We start from the raw sequence: 19,422 nt of genomic DNA, 5'->3' as shown, positions 1-19,422 counted from the left end.
CATGGTTAAGAGAGAAGAGAGTTGAGGGCACATGCTCTGTACAGGTCATTCCTAATCTAGAGGCTGCCTCTTAGTAAGGTCAGAGATTCAAGTTTGCCAGCATATGAAAATGTATTTGATACCTGAGGAATGAACTTGTGCCAACCAAATTCATAAGAAACTGATACATAAATCAGAAAGACCATTTATTGGCTAGATTTAGGAAGACAATGATGAATGTGCACATGTTATTAAATGGGAACTTGAATGGTATAATGAAGGAACTTGACCTTTGGAGTCAGGCAGACCTAGTTTTGCTACATAGCTCCTTTATAGCATTCTGTTGATAAGGACATTAATGCTGTGTCTGGGGTCAGTAAGGGCAAAAAAAATGTCCTGGTTAATTGACTACGTCTGAAACAGTCAAGATTGGGAAAGTGGGAGTGGCTATTATTGGCACATATTGTTATACGTTCTAGTTTTTTTACAATGAATGCATGCTCTCCCAATAAGAAAGTCTATTTTCTAGAATTAAAAACCTGCTTTGTGAACAAGGATATAAAAAATGTTTGCTACATGATTTGTATGGCTAGTACCATTGAGCCATCTTCACAGTATAAACACAAATGACACATAAATAAGAAATGACAGCTTGTGGTTCTGGACACCCACTCTCCTGCTCAGAGCTGGAGAAAAAATGGTCACATAGCCATCCTCCATTTTATATACACCTTAGAGACCAGTACTGACTGAGAAATAGAATGCAAGCCATCCATGTGAACTACATAGGTTATTTTAAATTTTCTAATAGCCATATGAAAAAGATGAAGAGAAACAAACCCGCTTTTACAAAAATTCTACCAGTTTTATTACCCATATACCTTGTGTTCCACGCCCTCAATTTCAGAGGATAGTTTTTATATTTAGGTATTGTGGTATCTCTAGCTGAGGACTGTTATCTTAGAGGAGACTGGGGGCCTTAGTCTTCTCTAGTCTGCACTTCCTGCTGGGTAGTAGATGGCAGCTGCCCAGCCTGACATTTGTGGTTCTCTCTGTGGAGCACTGGTCTCTCCACAACCACCACTGTCAGGCCCTCAGCCAAGCTAAGCTATTTTTCTACCTTGGATTCTTTCAAAATTTCTCCTATAATCTTTTTTTTTTTTTTTTTTTTTTTTTTTTTTTTTTTAACTTGGAGAAAAGAGCAGGCTCCTTTTCCTTCTTTAAACTGCGTTTCTGGAACTCTTACTGCTCTTCTCTAAACCATACTTGAGTGAGCATCAGCATCACCAGGAGGGTTTGTTAAATTACTGGCCCAGCTCGAGTTTCAAGTTCCGGATTCAGTAGGTCCAAGGTGGGGCTGGAGCATTTGCATTGCTAAAGGCTCCCGGGGGATGGCAATGCAACTGGTCCAGGAACCACACTTTGGGAACCACTGATCTGTATCTTTCATGTCAGTGGAGAAAGGAGCTGAGAAGCTTTGGGTATTTGAAAGTGAAAGAATTTTTGGAAGGTGAAAGAATTTTTGGAAAGTGAAAAGCATCAGGTTACAACTTTCCTCCAAAATAAGTCAACCCCAATTCTGTTATTTCCCTGAAGCAGTATCTTAGCATGATCTAATACCCCCTCTTCTGAGATTTCTCCCCCAGTATCCCACTAGAGGCAAAGCAACTGGGCCTCTCCCTTTTGCAGACCTCTGTTACAGCCCTCTATTGTTCCCTGGTGTGGTCAGTATCTGGGCATGCATGTTGACAGACAGTCATGGGCAGCAGGGCTGGAGACTTCTTCTGACTAGCTGCACCCTCTCCCTAACACCAGGACCTCTCATAAAACTCTCCCGGCTGAAGAGTACTGAATGATTGAGTGAATGAGGATACATGTTTGGAGAACAAGAAGAGAACTAGTCACATGTTACTTAAAATTTTCCTAAGCATCAGAGATAACAATGACACAAGGAATTGTTAAAAACCTAAACCAAAACAACAGAAACACTTGGACCTTCTGAGAACCCATTATATTTTTAGTATCACATGGTGTCTCTCACACAGAGTTCTAAATACCTAGCATTGCTTTATAGACATGACTTCTAATTAACATAGATGCTGTTACTTGGAGTGATGGACCTAAGGTGTGTTATTTGGAAGAAAATGGATTTATTGCTCTTAAACACTGGGTTCTCAGAGGACTTCTTTTGAAAACTTTTTATTTTGGAAAACTTCAAATATTTATAAAGGTAAAGAGGACAATACAATGAACCTTCGTGAACCAATCCTCTAGATTCAGTAATGTTAACTCTTGGCCAATCTTGTTTAATCTATAACTTCACCCATTTCAACAATACATGTAGTTTTTTGAAGGAAAACCCAGTGTCATATCAGTTCATACGTGAAAAGTTTCAGTGTGCATCTCTAATATACAAAGATTATTTGAAGAACATAGCAACACTATCATTATCGCATTTAAATAATCTTTAACATCAAATATTTACCAGTGTTTAAATTTTCCATTGTCTCATAAACTTCTTCAGTTTGTTTACTCAAACAACTTGTAGTCAACTTGTATTGTTGTATTCAGAATACAAATAGGTTCATAAATTGTCATTGGTTGATAAGCACCTAAGTCCCTCTTTTTAATTGCTAGGTTCTCATTCTTTCCCTTTTGGGTTTTTTATAAAATTATTTTTATTAACATATAATGTATTATTTGCCCCAGTGGTACAGGTCTGTGAATAGTCAGGCTTACATACTTCACAGCACTCACCATAGCACATACCCTCCCCAATGTCCATAACCCCACCCCCCTCTTCCTACCCCCCCACCCCTCACCCCCCAGCAACCCTTAGTATGTTTTGTGAGATTAGGAGTCTCTTATGGTTTGGGTTTTAAAAAAAAATTTTTGGTTGAAGAAAGTGGGTTGGTTGCTTTATAAGGTTTCCCACAGATCAGAGGTAGAAGATTATATTCTTATTGTACCATTTACCTTATTCCTTCTCTCCCTCTGTAGGTAATAATTTCTTTTGCAAATTTTATATTTTATCCTTTCATTAGAAAAATAGTTTAAAAGTAGCATACCTTACACACTTTTTCTCTGCCTTCCTTTTTTTTAGCTCAGTGTTACATGCTGTTGATTACCATACTTTGTAGAGGAATCCCTCATTCCTTTTTTTATGGCTGCATATTATTTCCCCATGTGGATGTTACATATCTTATTCAGCCAATCCCCTACTGCTAGATGATTGATCTGTTTGAAATTTGTTGCCACTACAAATAGTGCTGCAATAAATAGCTAATACCTCTCTCTCTATTTTTGCTAGGGTATCTTTGGAATAGATTCCCAGAAGGGAAATTGCTGAGACAAAGAATAACTATATCTGTAAATTTCTACAAATTGCAGAGGCTCTGCTTTTAAATGCAATGTGTTTCTAGAAGTTATGTTACCAAATGGATCCTGACACAGATCCTATTTTAGTTATCTTTCTACATAACGAATAACCCCCACGAGTAGTGGCTTAAAACAATAGCATTTATTATTTCTCATGATTGTGCAGTTTGGGTGGGGCTTCTCAAGGATGGTTTCTCTCTGCTCCATTTGGTTGGCTGGGACAGTTTGGCTGGCAATGGAGAATCCATGTGATTTTATTCATGTTCTGTGCCTCAGCTGTAGTGAGTGGGATGGTTGGACACTGGCTGGGTCTCTCTCTTTCTCCAGGTTTCACATTATCCAGAATCCCAGAATTCCAAGCTTCTTAAGCATGGTGTCTAAATCCTGAGATAGTAAAACTGGAAATTGCAAGGTCTCTTAAGGTGTAGGCCCAGACTCATATAACATCACTTCTATAATCTACAGGCCAAGGCAAATCTCATGGTCAACCAGATTCAAAGGGAAGGGAAACAAACCCCACATCCTGTGGGAGGAACAACATGAATATATAGAGATGAAAGCAATTGTTAATGGCCATCTTTCAGGCAATCTACCACAAATCCCAACTGCATATATGCGTTATATAAACCAAAAACTCATGCCTTATTCTTATCTACTTCAGCATCAGCAGAATCTGTGGAAAGAGTCCATAAAGGTGGTGAGAAATGAAACACCTCTTTATGTTGCAGTGTTAAGTGTGGGTGATGGTAAAACTCAAGGGAGCCCAAAGAGGAGAAAACATCTATTAAGGAAAAGGGAGAAAGTCTTGCTTTGAGGTGCTTGATCACCTATCTAGAACATAAATCTGTCAATAGCTATTGTATTCATTCATTCTTTTTGTGTTTATTCAAGGACACTGTTTCAGGTTCAAAGAGTACAGTGGTAAACATAAGAGACAAGGTCCTAGCTCTTGGAGTACTTAACTTTCTAGATTGGGAAATGCAGAACAGGGTAAGAGATAGAAAGGTAAGAGAATATCCTACCCTTGAAGAAGTTACAGTGTCCAGTAGTTGAAAGTGGGGATGATAAGTAATTGTGACCTAGCTAGAACCAAACAGAGATAATGGAAGACAAATACAACAAAGAGGTACAGACAATTTGGAGGAAAGGAGGGGTTTGGAGGAAACTAGAGGAAAGGAGGGATCACTGTGGTGTGGGGAAGTCAGGGAACACTGCATAGTGGGAGGGAGGCATGGTGGGGACCAGAGTCCTCTTCTGTGTAATGACTGGGATGCTTGGACACTGGCTGGGTTCTCTCTTTCTCCAGGTCTCACATTATCCAGAATCCCAGAATTCCAAGTTTCTTAAGCATGGAGTCTAAATATGACATACTGGCAAGTCCCAGGGTTGCTGTGTGATTAAAGGTTCTCACCAAAATGTCTTCCCTCCATGATGGCCTCCTACTACTTGCTAAGAGAAAGGCAAAATGGGGTTTTAAAACTGATTGATCTGGTAAGTAATGCAGTTCTATATAAAATATCATATTATTCAAAGGTCAAAACTGGAGTCCTATGACAGATATTCAAGGCGTAGTCCTTGGCTGTCAGATCTGCATGTTCTCCCTTGGTGATCTCACTCAGCTACGTGGCTTTACATAGTATCTAAATGCCAATGACTCACAAAAGGATATCTTCAGCTCTGACATCTTGCCATACTCACATATCAACCGTTTAATCTACATACTCATTTGGAAGTCTGATAAGCTTCACACTGGCCAAAATGGAATGCTTGATTTTTCCCTGGAAAAACGCTGCTCCTCCCCCGTTTTCCCTATCTGTTAGTGGCATCACCAGGACCAAGTTACTTAAGCCAAAACACTGGAGTCTGTCTTGACTTCTTTCTCTCTTTCTTACACTCCACATCCAACCCCTCACCTTGTCCTGCGTTCTACCTTCAGGATGGATCTCAAATTCAACTACTCTATGCCTCTTCTCTGACGCCAAGCCACCATTACATCTCGTGTCCTAACCCATCACCTGCCTCCTCTCATGTTCCCCTCAGTCTATTACACACACAGATACCAGAGCAAACTTCTCAAAATGAAAGTAAGGTCATATAATATCTCTGACTAAAACCCTCCAAGGGGTTACCATAGCAATTAAATTAAAATTCAGACTCCTAGCCTTGGCTTACAAGGTCCTACATTATTCTAGCCCTGACTCTTGCTTCAGCCTCACCTTCTGTCACACTGACCCACCCTTACAGCTCTCCAGCCACAATGACCCTTTCATGTTTCTTAAACATGCAGAACTTGTGGTTTTCTTGGGAACTTTACATTGCTCTTTCCCTGCCCTCTTTTTTGGACAGCTGAAAATGCTTCATTTTTTAGGTCTCAGTTCAGATGGCACCTCCTTAGAGATACCTCTCCTATTTAAAGGAACCCACAGTTAAAATTCACTAATCAAGGGGTGCCTGGGTATCTCAGTTGATTAGGCATCTGCCTTCAGCTCACCTCATGATCCCGGAGTCCTGGGATCGAGCCCCGAATCAGGCTCCCTGCTCAGTGGGGAGTTTGCTTTTCCTTCGCCTCTCCCCCGCTTGTGCTCTCTATCAAATAAATAAAATCTTTTTTAAAAAATTTACTAATCAAGGCACAGAGGGTACAGCGATGAATAATAAAGTTCTAGCTCTTATGAAACTTTCATTCTAAATGGACAGAATGCAGAACATGGTAAGGGACATACCATTTTATATTCGGGGATATACCATTTTATATTCTCCATAGCATTGATCATACACTGAAAAATACCTTATTCATCTTCCTATTTATGTCCATCCCTCACTCCATTTAGTATACATTGGCAAAGGGAGATAGGATAGGGCCCTTGGCTGTCTTGCTCTCCAAAGTATTTCCAGCTCTTATAAAGGTGCTTACCATATAGTGGTTCTCAATGAGCATTTGTTAACTATATGACTGAATGTGTTTGCACATATTAAAAATTATAGAAGTAACATTACAGTTATAAAGGAAGAATTGGTTAGAGAGGAAAACCTGTTTATATCCCCTTTATTCCAATTACATCCTTCTAAATCTTGACTTCCAATCCCACCCCAACATTATGCGAATGTCAAGGGTTATTGGACCCATTCATTACATCTGCCACCAGTGAAATGCATGTCAGCCTAATTACTCCACAGTGACATACATTTCCTAGAGGGCAACATACCTCTTTGCTTCCTGTAAAAACGTGTTCTTTCAGGGCTGTGTTAAACATTGGTGCTCCAGTTATGGTTTCTGAGTCCTTTCTTTGTTCTTTGACATACACAATCATGATCTAGCTAGAACTAAATAGAGATAATGAAAAGACAAACACAACTTTATGTAAGTGAAGGGAAACAAACATAGATTGGGACATCTACTCTGTACCCTGTAAGATCTAACACAAACAACAATGAACCTGACTTAATAGTCTGATGCTGAACAAATTTTAGTCACTCATGGTTCAATTTCCGCTTTCTGTAACATCTGAATAATAGTGCTTATTCTTCCAAACTTCCTTGTGAGATGTGCATTGTTTTATATCATAGAACTATGGAATGTTAGGCCCTCAGGCATCTTGGAAATCATCTAATCAGTATCCAAATGCAGAAACTGAAGCCTGGTGAGGGTAAGCAGTTTACCTAAGCCCACAGCTAACTATTGGCGTGGCTGGAACTAGAACTCAGATCTTCTGACTCTTAGACCAGTGGGGTTGTTTTGACCTTACCATACTGCAATGTCCACTATTTAGCTTTTCATGGGCGTCTGTATTATCTTCAAGTTAGCTTATACAATTCTCCAGGATCACGATAACTTGTTTCTCTCACGGTACTTACTTGGTCATATAAAAATATGTACTTAAAAAAAAGAAGAGTCTGTCCATAGCACTTGCTACCCCTCCCTGTTATGATCATCTCAAACTTTCCAGTTGTTTCCCCTCATTCATTGAAAACTTCAGCCCTTGGCTCACTGTCGTTTTTTCCATGTGACTCCATTTATTCTTGGTGATTTCAACAAGCTCCTAAATGAACTACATGACATTCTGACCACTTCATTTACTGAACTCCTCACCTTTAATGAGATTTTTCTCTACCCCACCCCAGCCATCCATTCTCATGCTCAGATATTTGTTCCCCTCTTGTTTTCTAGTTCACTTATTCTAATACCCTGACTCCAACCATTCTTTGACCCCATCAGGAGCTCTGATCCTTTGGCTCTATCCATGTTTCATGGTTCTTCCTCTCCGTCCTCTCTTCTTCATCCAGTCTAGAATCCCTGGTCCATCACTGTAATCAGTCTTTTGTGTACATCCACAACTCCACTGCCATTTTCTTTCACCACCACTTGCCCAGAAAAACTCCAAACCTGCTTCAAGTCAGCTCTCTATCCATCTTGTCCCTACACCCAAGCAGTGGAATGAACCTGGTTAAAACAGTCATAACTTGCGGTATTTAAATTTAGGATTATAAATTAGAGGAGGGCCCTCAGTAGAGCCCAGTAATTCTTCATTTCCTTGGTTAATCCACTCTCACACTTCTAGACTTTATGTTTACTTAAATCCCACATTCTCAAATGTCCAGTCCTCACTCTTACCTGATCCTCTCACCCACTGATACACTGGGAAAAAAAATAAAATTAAGCAAAAGAGAGACTGGCTCTTTTCCAATAATCTTAGCTTCCCCACTTCCCCAACATCCATGCCCTAAAATGAATGAAGTGTCCACACTATTAAGGCTAAACTCTGTTAAGATATAGTTCTTCATGTGTCTCTCACATTTGTTTTGATTCAGATTGTCTTATCAAGGATATTTGTAGAGTGAATAGCCTTGGAAGATAGAGATAGTGTCTTCCTTTGGAGCACACAGTAGGCATGCTTACTGTCCATTATAATAAAAATAATGTCTTTTTCTGAAGCAAAAGACAGGCATGTTTACTGCCCAATGTAAAAGACTCAGGTTCACTAAACTCAGATTTTCTTACTTGTACAACCCACTCCGTGTGCAGGCATTACCTGGCCCTCTTCCTACACTGCTCTGTGGGAACTGAGGTTCAGGAAATTGACGCAATAAAACTCTGATCTCTGGCTACTGCTATTGCTGTGAGAAATGAAATCCTTTGTCTCTGACCCAGGAGTCTCATGTTTTTTTCACATCCATGAAATTATGAAAGGCTAACTTGTTAGTATGCAAGTTGGATAAAATCTCAGACATTTCAGAGTTCCTGGCACTTTCTACTTCTGAATTGCATCTCATTTCCTCTTGCCTTTTCAAGGATTTTGCTCCTATAGGTTTTCTGCTCTCTTTTGCATTGTCAATTTTTCTCTTTTCACTGTATCATTCCCCAGTCTATACAGTTGATGTAATATCTACCACCTTAAAAGACAAAAACAGCTCCCCTTAGGCTTCTCATTTCTCTTCATCTACTGCTCCATTTCTCTGCTGCCTTTTAAAACAAGACTCCTTCAAAAAGTCCTCTTTATTCCCTTTCTCCACCTCTTCACTTTTCATTCCCTTCTCACTCCAATCAGATTTTTAATTATACCATTTTTCTGAACCCTTCCAAAAGTTGTCCACAACCTTCATGGGGTTTAATTCAATTTTTCTAAAAAATCCAATTTCTCTTTTTATTGGACTTTAGCAGCCACCAACCAGTTAACCACTTTCTCTTTCTTGAAATACATTCTCAGTTTCTGGTTTTTCTTACTCCACTTAATATCGGTTGCTGACTCTTCCTACTCTACAGAAAGACTATGTGGGTTTTGCCCTTTATTCCATTAATATCATACATTAATTGATTTTCAGATGTTAAACTAACTTTGCATTCCTGGAATAAATCCAACTGGGAATGATATATTATTCTTTTTTTTTTTAAGTTGTTTGATTCGATTTGGTAGTATCTTATTAAGGCTTTTTGCATCTTTGTTCACAAGGGATATTGGTCTGAAGTCTTTTCTTGTGATGTCTTTGCCTGGCTTTGGTATCAGGGTAGTATAGACCTCATAAAATAAGTTGGGAAGTGTTCTTTTTCTCAAAGAATTTGTGAAGGATTGGTCTTATTTCTCCTTTAAACATTTGATAGAATTCACCAGGGACACCATCTGGGTCTGGCTTTTGTTAGTGAAATTTTATTATTTTATCTTATTTTAATCTTTTACAAAGATTTTATTTATTTGTCAGAGAGCACACAAGCAGGGGGAGCGGCAGGCAGAGGGAGAAGCAGGCTCCCCGCCGAGCCAGGAGCCCCACGTGGGACTTGATCCTAAGACCCTGGGATCGTGACTGGAGCCTAAGGCAGATGCTCAGCTGACTGAGTCACCTAGTTGTCCCTGTTAGTGAGATTTTAAATTTCATGCTCTCTCTCTTGCTCTCACACTGTGTCAAATAAATACAAGTCTTTAAGAAAAAAAAATTACTAATTCAATATCTTTACTTGTCAAAGGTTTATGCAGATATTTTGTTTCTTCTTGAGTCAGTTTTGGTTACTTGTGTACTTCTAGAAATTGTTCCATTTTATCTAAGTTGTTTAATTTATTGGCATTCAGCTGTTGATAATTCCTTTATAATCCTTTTAATTCCTGTAGAGTTGGTAGTGATACCCTTTCTTTCATGATTTTAGTAATTAGTATCTTTTCTCTTATTTTCTTGGTCAGTCTAGTTAAAGGTTTGTCAATTTTATCGATCTTTTCAAAGAATCAACTTTTTAAAAAGTTTCTCTATCATTTTTCTGCTATAATATTTATTATCTCATTCCTTCTGCTTGCTTTGTGTTTAGCTTGCTCTTTGCTATCCCATTTCTTAATGTGGAATCTTTGGTTTTTAATTTTTCAAAATCTTATATAGGCATCTTAAGTTACACATTTCTCTTTAAGCACTGCTTTATTTTTTTAAGAAAGAGAGAGTGTGTGCATATGTATGCAAATGGTGGAAGGGGCAGAGGGAAAGAATCTTCACGAAGATGCCCCACTGAGTCTGGAGCCCCACATGGGCTTGATCCCACAACCCATGAAATCAGGACCCCAGCTGAAACCGGGAGTCAGTTGCACAACTGACTAAGCCATCCAGGCGCCTGTAAGCACTGCTTTAGATACATGCCATGAATTTTGATTAACTTCCCTCATGATTTCTTCTTTGACTCATCGGTTATTTAGAAGTATGTTTCTTAATTTCCAACTATTTGTTGTTTTCTCAGGTATCTTTCTGTTACAGACCTCTAATTCCACTGTGGTCACAGGACATACTTTGTGTAATTTCAATATTCAGTTTTCTGTATTTTATTGGGACTTGTTTTGGGCTATAGTATATGGTTTATCCTGGAGAATGTTCCATACACACTGGAAAAGAAATGTGTATTCTACAGTTTTTGGGTGGAGTGTTTTATAAATATTAGTTAAGACAAGTTGGTTGGTAGTGTTCTTTTTTTTTTTTTTAAGATTTTATTTATTTATTTGATAGAGATTACAAGTAGTCAGAGAGGCAGGCAGGGAGAGAGGAGAAGCAGGCTCCCTGCTGAGCAGAGAGCCCAATGCAGGGCTCTATCCCAGGACCCTAAGACCATGACCTGAGCTGAAGGCAGAGGCTTAACCCACTGAGCCACCCAGGCACCCCTGGTTGGTAGTGTTCTTAAAGCCTTCTAAGGTTGTTCTATCAACTATTGAAAGTGGTACATTGAAATCTCTATTGTCTAGTTCTCCTTTCATTTTTGCCAGTTTTTGTGTCATACATTTTGGGGAGTTGGTTCTTTGATGTATATATATTATATCTTCTAGATGTGTTGAGCACTTATCAAAAATGTTTCCAGTAATACGTCTTAAAGTTTATATGATATTAACATAGCCACTCTAGGCTTATTATTACTGTTTACATACTGTACCTTTTCTATTCTTCACTTTCAATCTACTCCTATCTTTGAACTCAGGTATGTCTCTTGTAGGCCTGTGACAGAGTTGGGTCTTGCTGTTTTATTCTGTCTGATAGTATCTGCCTTTTGAGTAGCATGTTTTGTGCAATTATACTTAATGTACTTATTGGTACACTCAGAATTTCTCTTTGCTAGTTTGTTAGTTATTTTCTGTATGTCTAATATCTTTTTTTTCTTTTTTTATTAGAGAGAGAGACCACGAGCATCCACAAGTGGGGGAAGGAGGGCCAGAGGGAGAGGGAGAGAGAGAGAATCTTAAGCAGGCTCCACACCAGTGCAGAGCCCAACTGGGGGTTCCATCTCATGACCCTGAAATCATGACCTGAGCTGAAGCCAAGAGTTGGTCCCTCAACCAACTGAGCCACCCAGATGCCTGGATGTGTCTCATATCTTTTTTATTCCACTGAAGTAATGGAATCATGAAGCACTAATATATTTGGAAACAACTTAAACAATTTCTCATTAAACAAAATATGCAGAGCATAGAAAAATAGAAGAAATGACTTGTACTTCTGTCATTCAACCACAACTTTATTTAATATTGTGTATATTTTTTTCCAGTATTTTAAACTTTTTTCTATTCAGATTTTTGTTTTTTTCTTTACATAGTTTATTTATGCACACAATTGTATATCTATAGCTTATGCAGTCTATTATATCCATTTCCTATGTATTTCAGCCATGGAGCAGCCATCACCAACAGAGACATATCTGAAGCAATGAAGCAGAGATCCCTTTGTAAGAGCTTTTGACCAAATGAAGTTGTTCTGAATGGCCTTATTAAAATAACACACTTGCAAAAACTGGGTATGTCAGAGGCTTGGTTTGGAAGACAAGAAGCACCTGGTGCATCAAGTCTTGGTTATACATTTGGTTTTTAGCTTCCTACTTTATGACACAAAACAAAGGCAAGGCATTTTCTCCTGTACACTTGGTAAAACCCACCTGTAAAATGGCTGGAATAAGTTTCTTGGAGGAATGGTATCTATTTTTCACTATTGATTATGGGTTGTATGTGTGTATACATATAATCTCACATGATATTAAGCTTATTGATTCCTTGGTATTCTAACCTTTTTTCTACTTATTAGTTTTTGATGATGCACTTGTCAATTTTTCTATGTAGTTCCATCAAACTTTGCTCTATTTGGTTAAGTGGACATAGTTTCATGATTGTATCATGATTGTAGGATAGTTCCTTTTAAAATTACTACAGGTACGGAAGTCGGAGGTTCGAAGACGATCAGATAAAATTACTACACATTACCTCTTTATCAATCCTTCTTGTATAAAATTGTTATGTTGGATATTAATGTTATTAGATGAAGCATTTTTTGGTTAGTATTTTCTTGGTAGTTCTTTAAAAAAAAAAATTGCCTTTCTCCTAATGTTTTCGTGATATATTCCAACCATGGTTTGCAAATAGCACATGGTTTGATTTCTTCTTTAAAAACCCAATCTAAATGTGGTTTTTTGTGTCACTGTTGTTTTTTTTAATGATATAAACCATTTATTTTTTAATTGTGATTAATAACACTTGGACTTCTCTCTAGAATCTCGTTTCCTATGTATACTTTTCCTTTTCTTTTTCTTCTTTTTTGCCTGCTAATTCAGTAACTAAGTTTTCTCTAGGCATTTTAACCCCCTCTATCAATTTGGAAGTTAGGCATTCTATTTCTCTAATTTTGATGAATACCCTTCAATGTTTAATGTGTATATCAGTAACAAACTGTCATTTTCAAGGCTGCCACAATCTTTTTTTATTTTTTAAGATTTTTACTTATTTATTTGACAGGGAGAGAGAGAAAGAGAGCACAAGCAGGGGGAGTGGCAGGCAGAGGGAGAAGCAGGCTTCCCACTGAGCAAGGACCCTGATGTGGGGCTGGATCCCAGAACCCTGGGATCATGACCTGAGTTGAAGGCAGACACTTAACAGTCTGAGCCACCCAGGCACACCTCCCATAATCTTTTAAATAGCCCTTCTATTTTTAGGACAGTTCCCTGGTTATAAATCTCACTTTCCTGGTGTAAATTTTGGAACTCAGATTTCCTATCTCCATTGCAACCAGGATGCATGCCTATGACATAGGCTCTGCTAAGCAGAAGCACCTGTGGAAATGTGAAGATTATGAGAATACAAGCTCTGCACACACCTTCCATTTTCCTGGTACAGGTAAAGATAGAAGAGGCATCCAGACTGTAAAGGTGGCATTGGTTGCAAGATCAAAGTTCTGACACAGAATTGGCTGATAGCAGGAACAGATGAAGGAAAGCTGAGCTCATGGCATTTGGTGCTTGATGGGAATAGCAGCAGTTTCTTTATTATGTCAGTTCTGTTGCACGGTTTAGGGCATTTTTTTTCTGGCACTGTAATCCAATCTTGCCTATTTGTTTGTTTAGCTTACCCAATGGCCCTGGAGCTGCTGAACATCAATTTAAGAAATTCTTGCTTGCAGTATGTTGTTTGTAATAAGGAATTTTAACCAATATCATAACTTGTCAAAGTCTAAACTTAAGGTATATTTCACTCCTGAGGAAAAGAAATCAAGTCTTTAATTCAGAATTCCCTTCTGCCATTATTTACCATATTTTTAAGGGTTAATATTTTATTTTATGTTTAAGAGAGAGAGAGAGAGAGAGAGAGAAAGATAGGAGTGGTAGAGGGAGAGAGAGAATCTTAAGCAGGCTTCATGTCCAGCGTGGTGCCTGATGCAGAGCTCAATCTCACCACCCCGAGATCATGACTGGAGCCAAAATCAAGAGCTGGATGCTCAATTGACTGAGTTACCGACGCTCCCCATTTGGGGCTAATATTTTAATATTACCTGGTTTTAAACTCCCAAATACTGATATGTAAGAAAATATTACTGATTTAGGTTAGCTGAGATATTTGCTTATTTGTTTATCCTTTCTTTTCCCATCTTACTTATTCTTTTTGGGTTCAGCTTTTTTGTTATTGGAGCAAATTCTTTAGTATCTTTCAATGAACACCTGTGACTATTAAATTTAAAAATGTGTTTATTTTGTTCTTCCTCCTGAAAGACAGTTTAGCTAGGTATAGAATTCTAGTTTCTCTGTTACGGACTCTCAATACTTTGAAGATATTTTCCATTGTCTTCTGTCACTTATTGTTGTTTATAAATCTGCTGACAGGTCATTCCTGTCAACATGACTCATTTCCTGTCAAAAAGACTATCATTCCTTTTAGGATACTTTGATTTTTCTCAGTGGTAACTTTTAACATTTGCCTATTGCATTTGGTATTCTGTAATTTCACTAGTAGGTACAGGCCTTAGTTTTAAAAATTTCTTCTGCTTGAGCCTCAGCATTTTCCTTTGGTTTGATAACTCACGGTTTTCTTCAGGTTTGAACAATTTTCACACATTATCTCTTTGGATATTGCCTCTCCATATTCTACTTTCTCTCCTCTAGAAACTCTTTTAGATGTACATTGGGTCTTCCATTTCTGTCTTCCAGGTTTCTGAACTTATCTTTGCTGCTTTAGCAGTTTATTATACACATTTTCCATGTAATTCAGTCTCTTCATAAAAATCATTTTTATAATATAAAGATTATCTGGCTCAAAAGTGATCAGTAGTGTATTTCCTACCACATTAGTTACTCTCCTGGCTTTCAAGGCTCTCATGCATCCAATCCCTGGCATTAGTTAGTTAGACAACTATGGGCACACAACTTTTCTGGGTCCCAACTTCCCAACACAGTGATTACCGAGATTATTGAAAAACTTAAACGAGGTAAAGCATTTAAGGTGCTGACAAGGGCCCAACACATAGCAGCATACTAAATAAAACTTAGTGTGGTTGCATAGCTCATAGCAATTTCCCCAGTGTTCACATCTGTATAACATCTTTCCTCCTCCCATTTAGATATGAATTCTGAACGGAAGCTGTTACCAGTTCTAATACCTTGCTTCTTTGGTTGTAATGACTGGCCAAGGCATGGTCAGATGAGTCTAAACCAACTGATTAGTCATTCCTTGAGACTTAAAATTTTGTTTCCTTTATGACAGCAGAGTACTTAAAATGTAAGTAGAGCTGCTGGCTGTAGTAAGAGAAAATGAAAATGACATTTAGAAAAGGGAGTAGGGGAGGCGGGGGATAGATGGGAGAGAGATTTATAGACACCACTCAAGCTCCTGGTCTCATTAGCTTTGATGATATGGGACTTTTCAATACTATAGATTCCTTAAATATTTGAATATTTTATAATAGGGAAAAATAATTTATAATAAAGATTTTGGAAGATTTTTATCAGATTTTGAACATGAATCTTAACTTCATTTTACTGCTCAATTACATAGATTTTTATTCCCGCTTTCCAGAATGATTGTTATCCTTTCTCCAGCTATGGAAATGTAGCTGTAATACCATTATATTTGAATGGTCCTTCAGAGTTCCCAGAGCCTTTCATGTCATTATCTTATTTGATTGTGTGAGATGAGTGGGCCAGGTAATGTTAAGCTTAGTTTTTACAAATCATGATATTAAGACCCAAGTTACATGTTGTTTAGGATGGAGAAGGCGAGAACCGAGCTAGGTATTAAGCATTCCTTGCCAAGAGAGCTCAGAGCTTACTATTTGCAAGGTTGTCAGATATGGTACATTATAAAACATTTTTCATTAATTATTGTTAATTAGGATTTTCAGAAGAGTCCTGAAAAATTTCATTAGCTCAATCATAAGACCTATTAAAATGCACTCAAGCCCACAATTTAAAATCATTCTTCCCAATGCACTTATCTTTCCCCAAAAGTTAATCTTTGCCATGTTCTGAATCAAGTTCCTGTTGTGCTTTTAAACTCTAGAACTTCAACCTTGAGAAGATTATTGGGGGTGGAGTGGGAGAGAAGGGGGTGTATTATTCCTGGCTAGACATCCAGTCCTTAACAGGTTCAGATATAAATGAGCATAAATTCCTGCACCCCTTGACTAAGATAGAACTCTATATTGGCTATAGCGCATGGCTAATTATTTACAAAGGTAATCACTAAGTACTGGAGCAATATTATCACAACACCCTTGTTTTGGAGAACTCAAATGCTTTCACAACTTAACTCATTTTACCCTCACTGAATCCACAAGGAGAGGCTAGATGACAAGTATCTGCTGAAGTTTTTGAAGTAGAGTGAGTTACTGAAGATAATGCAAAGCAAGCATGGTTTAGCTTCCTTTTTAGCCTCACCATGATTGTACCTGTTATGAGAATCTTTTCATTTCACGTAGAAAACACAATTTATGAGGAGGATTGTTTCAATTTTAGATAAATTGTTTCTATGGAATCAAGGCATAAATGTGTCAAATACTGGAAGGATCATACTATTAGTTAATCAGCAGTGTTTTTCATTTTGCACTCTAAAGATAAGCTTTTTGTTTTAAGCACAGTGTTATAATAAACTGACAGTCCTGGAGTAGCTCCCCTTTTCTCCTGACTGCCATTAGACTAAAATCGATCCTCTAAATAAAGTCTGTCCCAAGAGACACAATTGATGTAGGGAAAAGGGGACTTTTTTAAACCGAGCCTGACGTCACACATTTGTGCTCTAACCATCTGTACCTTTTATTAACCAGGGGCTGGAGCCGCCCAGGCGGACAGACATAGGCGCACAACAGCCTTCTCCCACACAAGCCTGGAATGGCAACAGTGTGCGGCTGCCTTAGAAAGAAAAGCCGTTTCAGAACGCCGGGGTGGCATGGGGGTGTGTGTGGCAGGGTGAGGGAATCATTTTTTTTCCCTTCTTCTCCATCCAAGGATGCTATTTATTGGAAATCCAGCACATCTTTTATTTTTTAAATTGATTTCTCTCGAGTGGGAGGCAAAACCCTTCAGATGCGAAGGAAGGAAAGGGAAAAAATGCAAGTCGGCAGGAGAATTTTGGAGAATTGCAGCCTTGCTTCGGATTGGGACTACAGGCAGAGAAAGATTCCGGCGTCCACAACCTGTTTGGCTGTAAAGATGCCGCCGTTCCGCCCCGAGCGCAGCATCGCTCCCCTCCCCTCCGCCCCGGCCCCTGGCCCGGTTGCTGCCCCCGGGACGGCAGCAGCCCTCTCGCGTCACCTCTCACACCCTGCGGTGACTAGTCCACCCAAGTCCGGAGGGGCGTGTGCTGGGGAGGAGCGCTCATTCTCCTTCGACGCGCGAGACCCGGGCAGTTCACGCTCCCCCATAGTCCCCTCCTTCTGGCCTTACCCACAGCCCCCGGGAGGGCAGCAGCCTCCCGGTGACCGCCTCTCCCCCTAGTCCCTCGGCTCCTTCATCCTCCACAAGCCCAGAGGCGCATTCTCACTGTCCCTCCACGTGCGCGTCGGGATCGCCCTTCTCCTTTCGCCGCTCCCAGGAAGGCAGCAGCCACCAGGTGCCCACCTCTCACGCCCCTTCCGGCCCCTCACCCAGTTCCTTCATCCTCCTCTAGCTTTGGGGAGAGTCCACACTCCACCTCCACGTGCGAACCCAGGGCCGTTACCCGGCTTGCACATGCACCCCACCTCCAGCCCGGGCTCCGCCCACCGCGCCCCGGGCACGCGCCCAGGAGTACCTGGCCACCCCTCCCCCTACTCGGCTCCGCTCCCCTCCCGCCTCCCCCGCCCCCGCCCCCGCCCCACACGCAGTAGCTCGCAGCCCACCCCTCGCAGCTTCCTTCTCTCCGCCCCCTCCCTCCCCAGGAGGTGGGGGGGGCACGAACGAGCGCGGCGGCGTGGCCAATGGGCGCTTGGCTTACTCTGGCCTCTCCCCCGCGCGGCCGCCAATCGCGGCAGGCGGTGGTGGTAATATTGTGGAGTGGAGTTTGGATGCCGCCGCTGCCGAGGGTTGGAACGACGCGGCCGCGGGGGCTGCCAGGGTATTTCGGGAAGGGGGCGTGAGGAGGCGGCGGCTGCGGCGGCGGCGGCGGCTGTGGCAGCAGCAGCGTGTGTAGGCAGCGGAGAGAAAGAGAAAGAAAGGAAAGAAGAGGGCGGGGGAGTACTCAGAGGAGGAGGCGGGACCAACCGGGCTCCTCACCTCTCGGTAGCGGCGGCGGGCGGCTCGGGAGGCGGCACCGCCCCCTGCCCGCGGACTCTTCAACGCAGCCGGCCGCCGACCTGCGGACCCCGGGCAGCGGCCAAAGCGACGGGGGCGGAAGCGGTGGGTCGGGGTGGCGGTGGAGGCGACCGCCATGGCGTTCCTCAAACTCCGTGACCAGGTAGGTGAGGAGCGGCGGGGCGGGATCGCGCGACGGGAGAGGAAGGAAGGGAGGGCGGCGGGCCAGCGGTGTGGGCCGCCTGGACTCCTGCCCGGCCGGGTGGGTGCAAGGGAGGCGGGGTGCCGTCCCGGGGACTGGCGCGCGGAGACCGGGCCGGGGACCGCGGCCGACCCGCCTGTCAGCTAAGCACCGGCCGTGTGAAGCCCACGTGCAGCTGGGGGGCTCGCCGCGGTCTCCGGTCGCCGCCGCGTGAGGGGCGGGTCCCTTGCTGGCCGCCTCGGCGTCGGCGTCCGGCTCACTGCCGGGTACGCGCCTCCTTTCCTACCAGGTGAGGCTCGGGCCTAACAGGTGGCTTCTCGCTGCGGGGCGGGAGCGGTGCTGGCGGCCGTGACCTTAGGTCACGACCTTGCGCGCCTGTTTGCTTCCCTGGATAGTTGCAGGCACACTGTCTTGGGGTTAAAGGAGGCAGATTCTGCTTTGAGACTAGTCATTCAGCCTGCAAGTTCCCAGACTTGTTTTCTTTTGACGTCTTGTGCACCATCTTGGTTACTTTTCTTGACTTAGCAAGAGCTGGTCAAAGAATACCTGAAGTGCAGAAAAGAGTAGTGACTGTTTTGGACGGAAAATAATTTTGCCTAGGGACGAAATCACAGCTGTATCAGAATGATTTGTACCTCTGAATACGTGGAAAGATGGATAAAAAGACTTTCAGGCGATGCAGAGGCTTCTAAACATTTGTATCTCTTCTTTAAGGAAAGGGAAATGAACGTGTGAAATTTGCCGAGTGGCAGTAGACGTAATAGTGCTGAGAATTTATTTTTGCCATTTGTTTTGTTTTGTTTTGTTTTGTTTTGAACAGAAGATATTAGGCAGCTTTGAAGGGGAAGTAACTTGCATATATTGGGAAACTATTCTTAAAGTGAGTACTCCTTTT

General features: G+C 41.2%; 1 protein-coding gene across 5 annotated transcripts in view; it reads left to right on the top strand.

The window, feature by feature from the left end:
• Positions 1-18,378: 18,378 nt before the first annotated feature.
• Positions 18,379-19,422, top strand: part of ANKRD28 (ankyrin repeat domain 28) — a 202,071-nt gene continuing 201,027 nt past the window's right edge. For 2 of the 5 annotated variants that reach the window (XM_032869753.1, XM_032869748.1), the window contains exon 1: positions 18,379-18,488. Coding sequence is in view for 1 of the 5 variants with exons in the window: in XM_032869749.1 (XP_032725640.1) it covers positions 18,462-18,488 (27 nt within the window). In the remaining 4 variants the exon portion in view is untranslated. The remainder of the gene's footprint in view (positions 18,489-19,422) is intronic. The other 3 variants (XM_032869752.1, XM_032869749.1, XM_032869750.1) reach the window with 3 other exon arrangements.

Source organism: Lontra canadensis, unplaced genomic scaffold (assembly GCF_010015895.1).
Source record: "Lontra canadensis isolate GAN:19392208 unplaced genomic scaffold, GSC_riverotter_1.0 scaffold38, whole genome shotgun sequence".
NCBI lineage: Eukaryota > Metazoa > Chordata > Mammalia > Carnivora > Mustelidae > Lontra > Lontra canadensis.
Note: the sequence above shows the minus strand (reverse complement) of the source record. Positions and strands in the feature narration are given on the sequence as shown.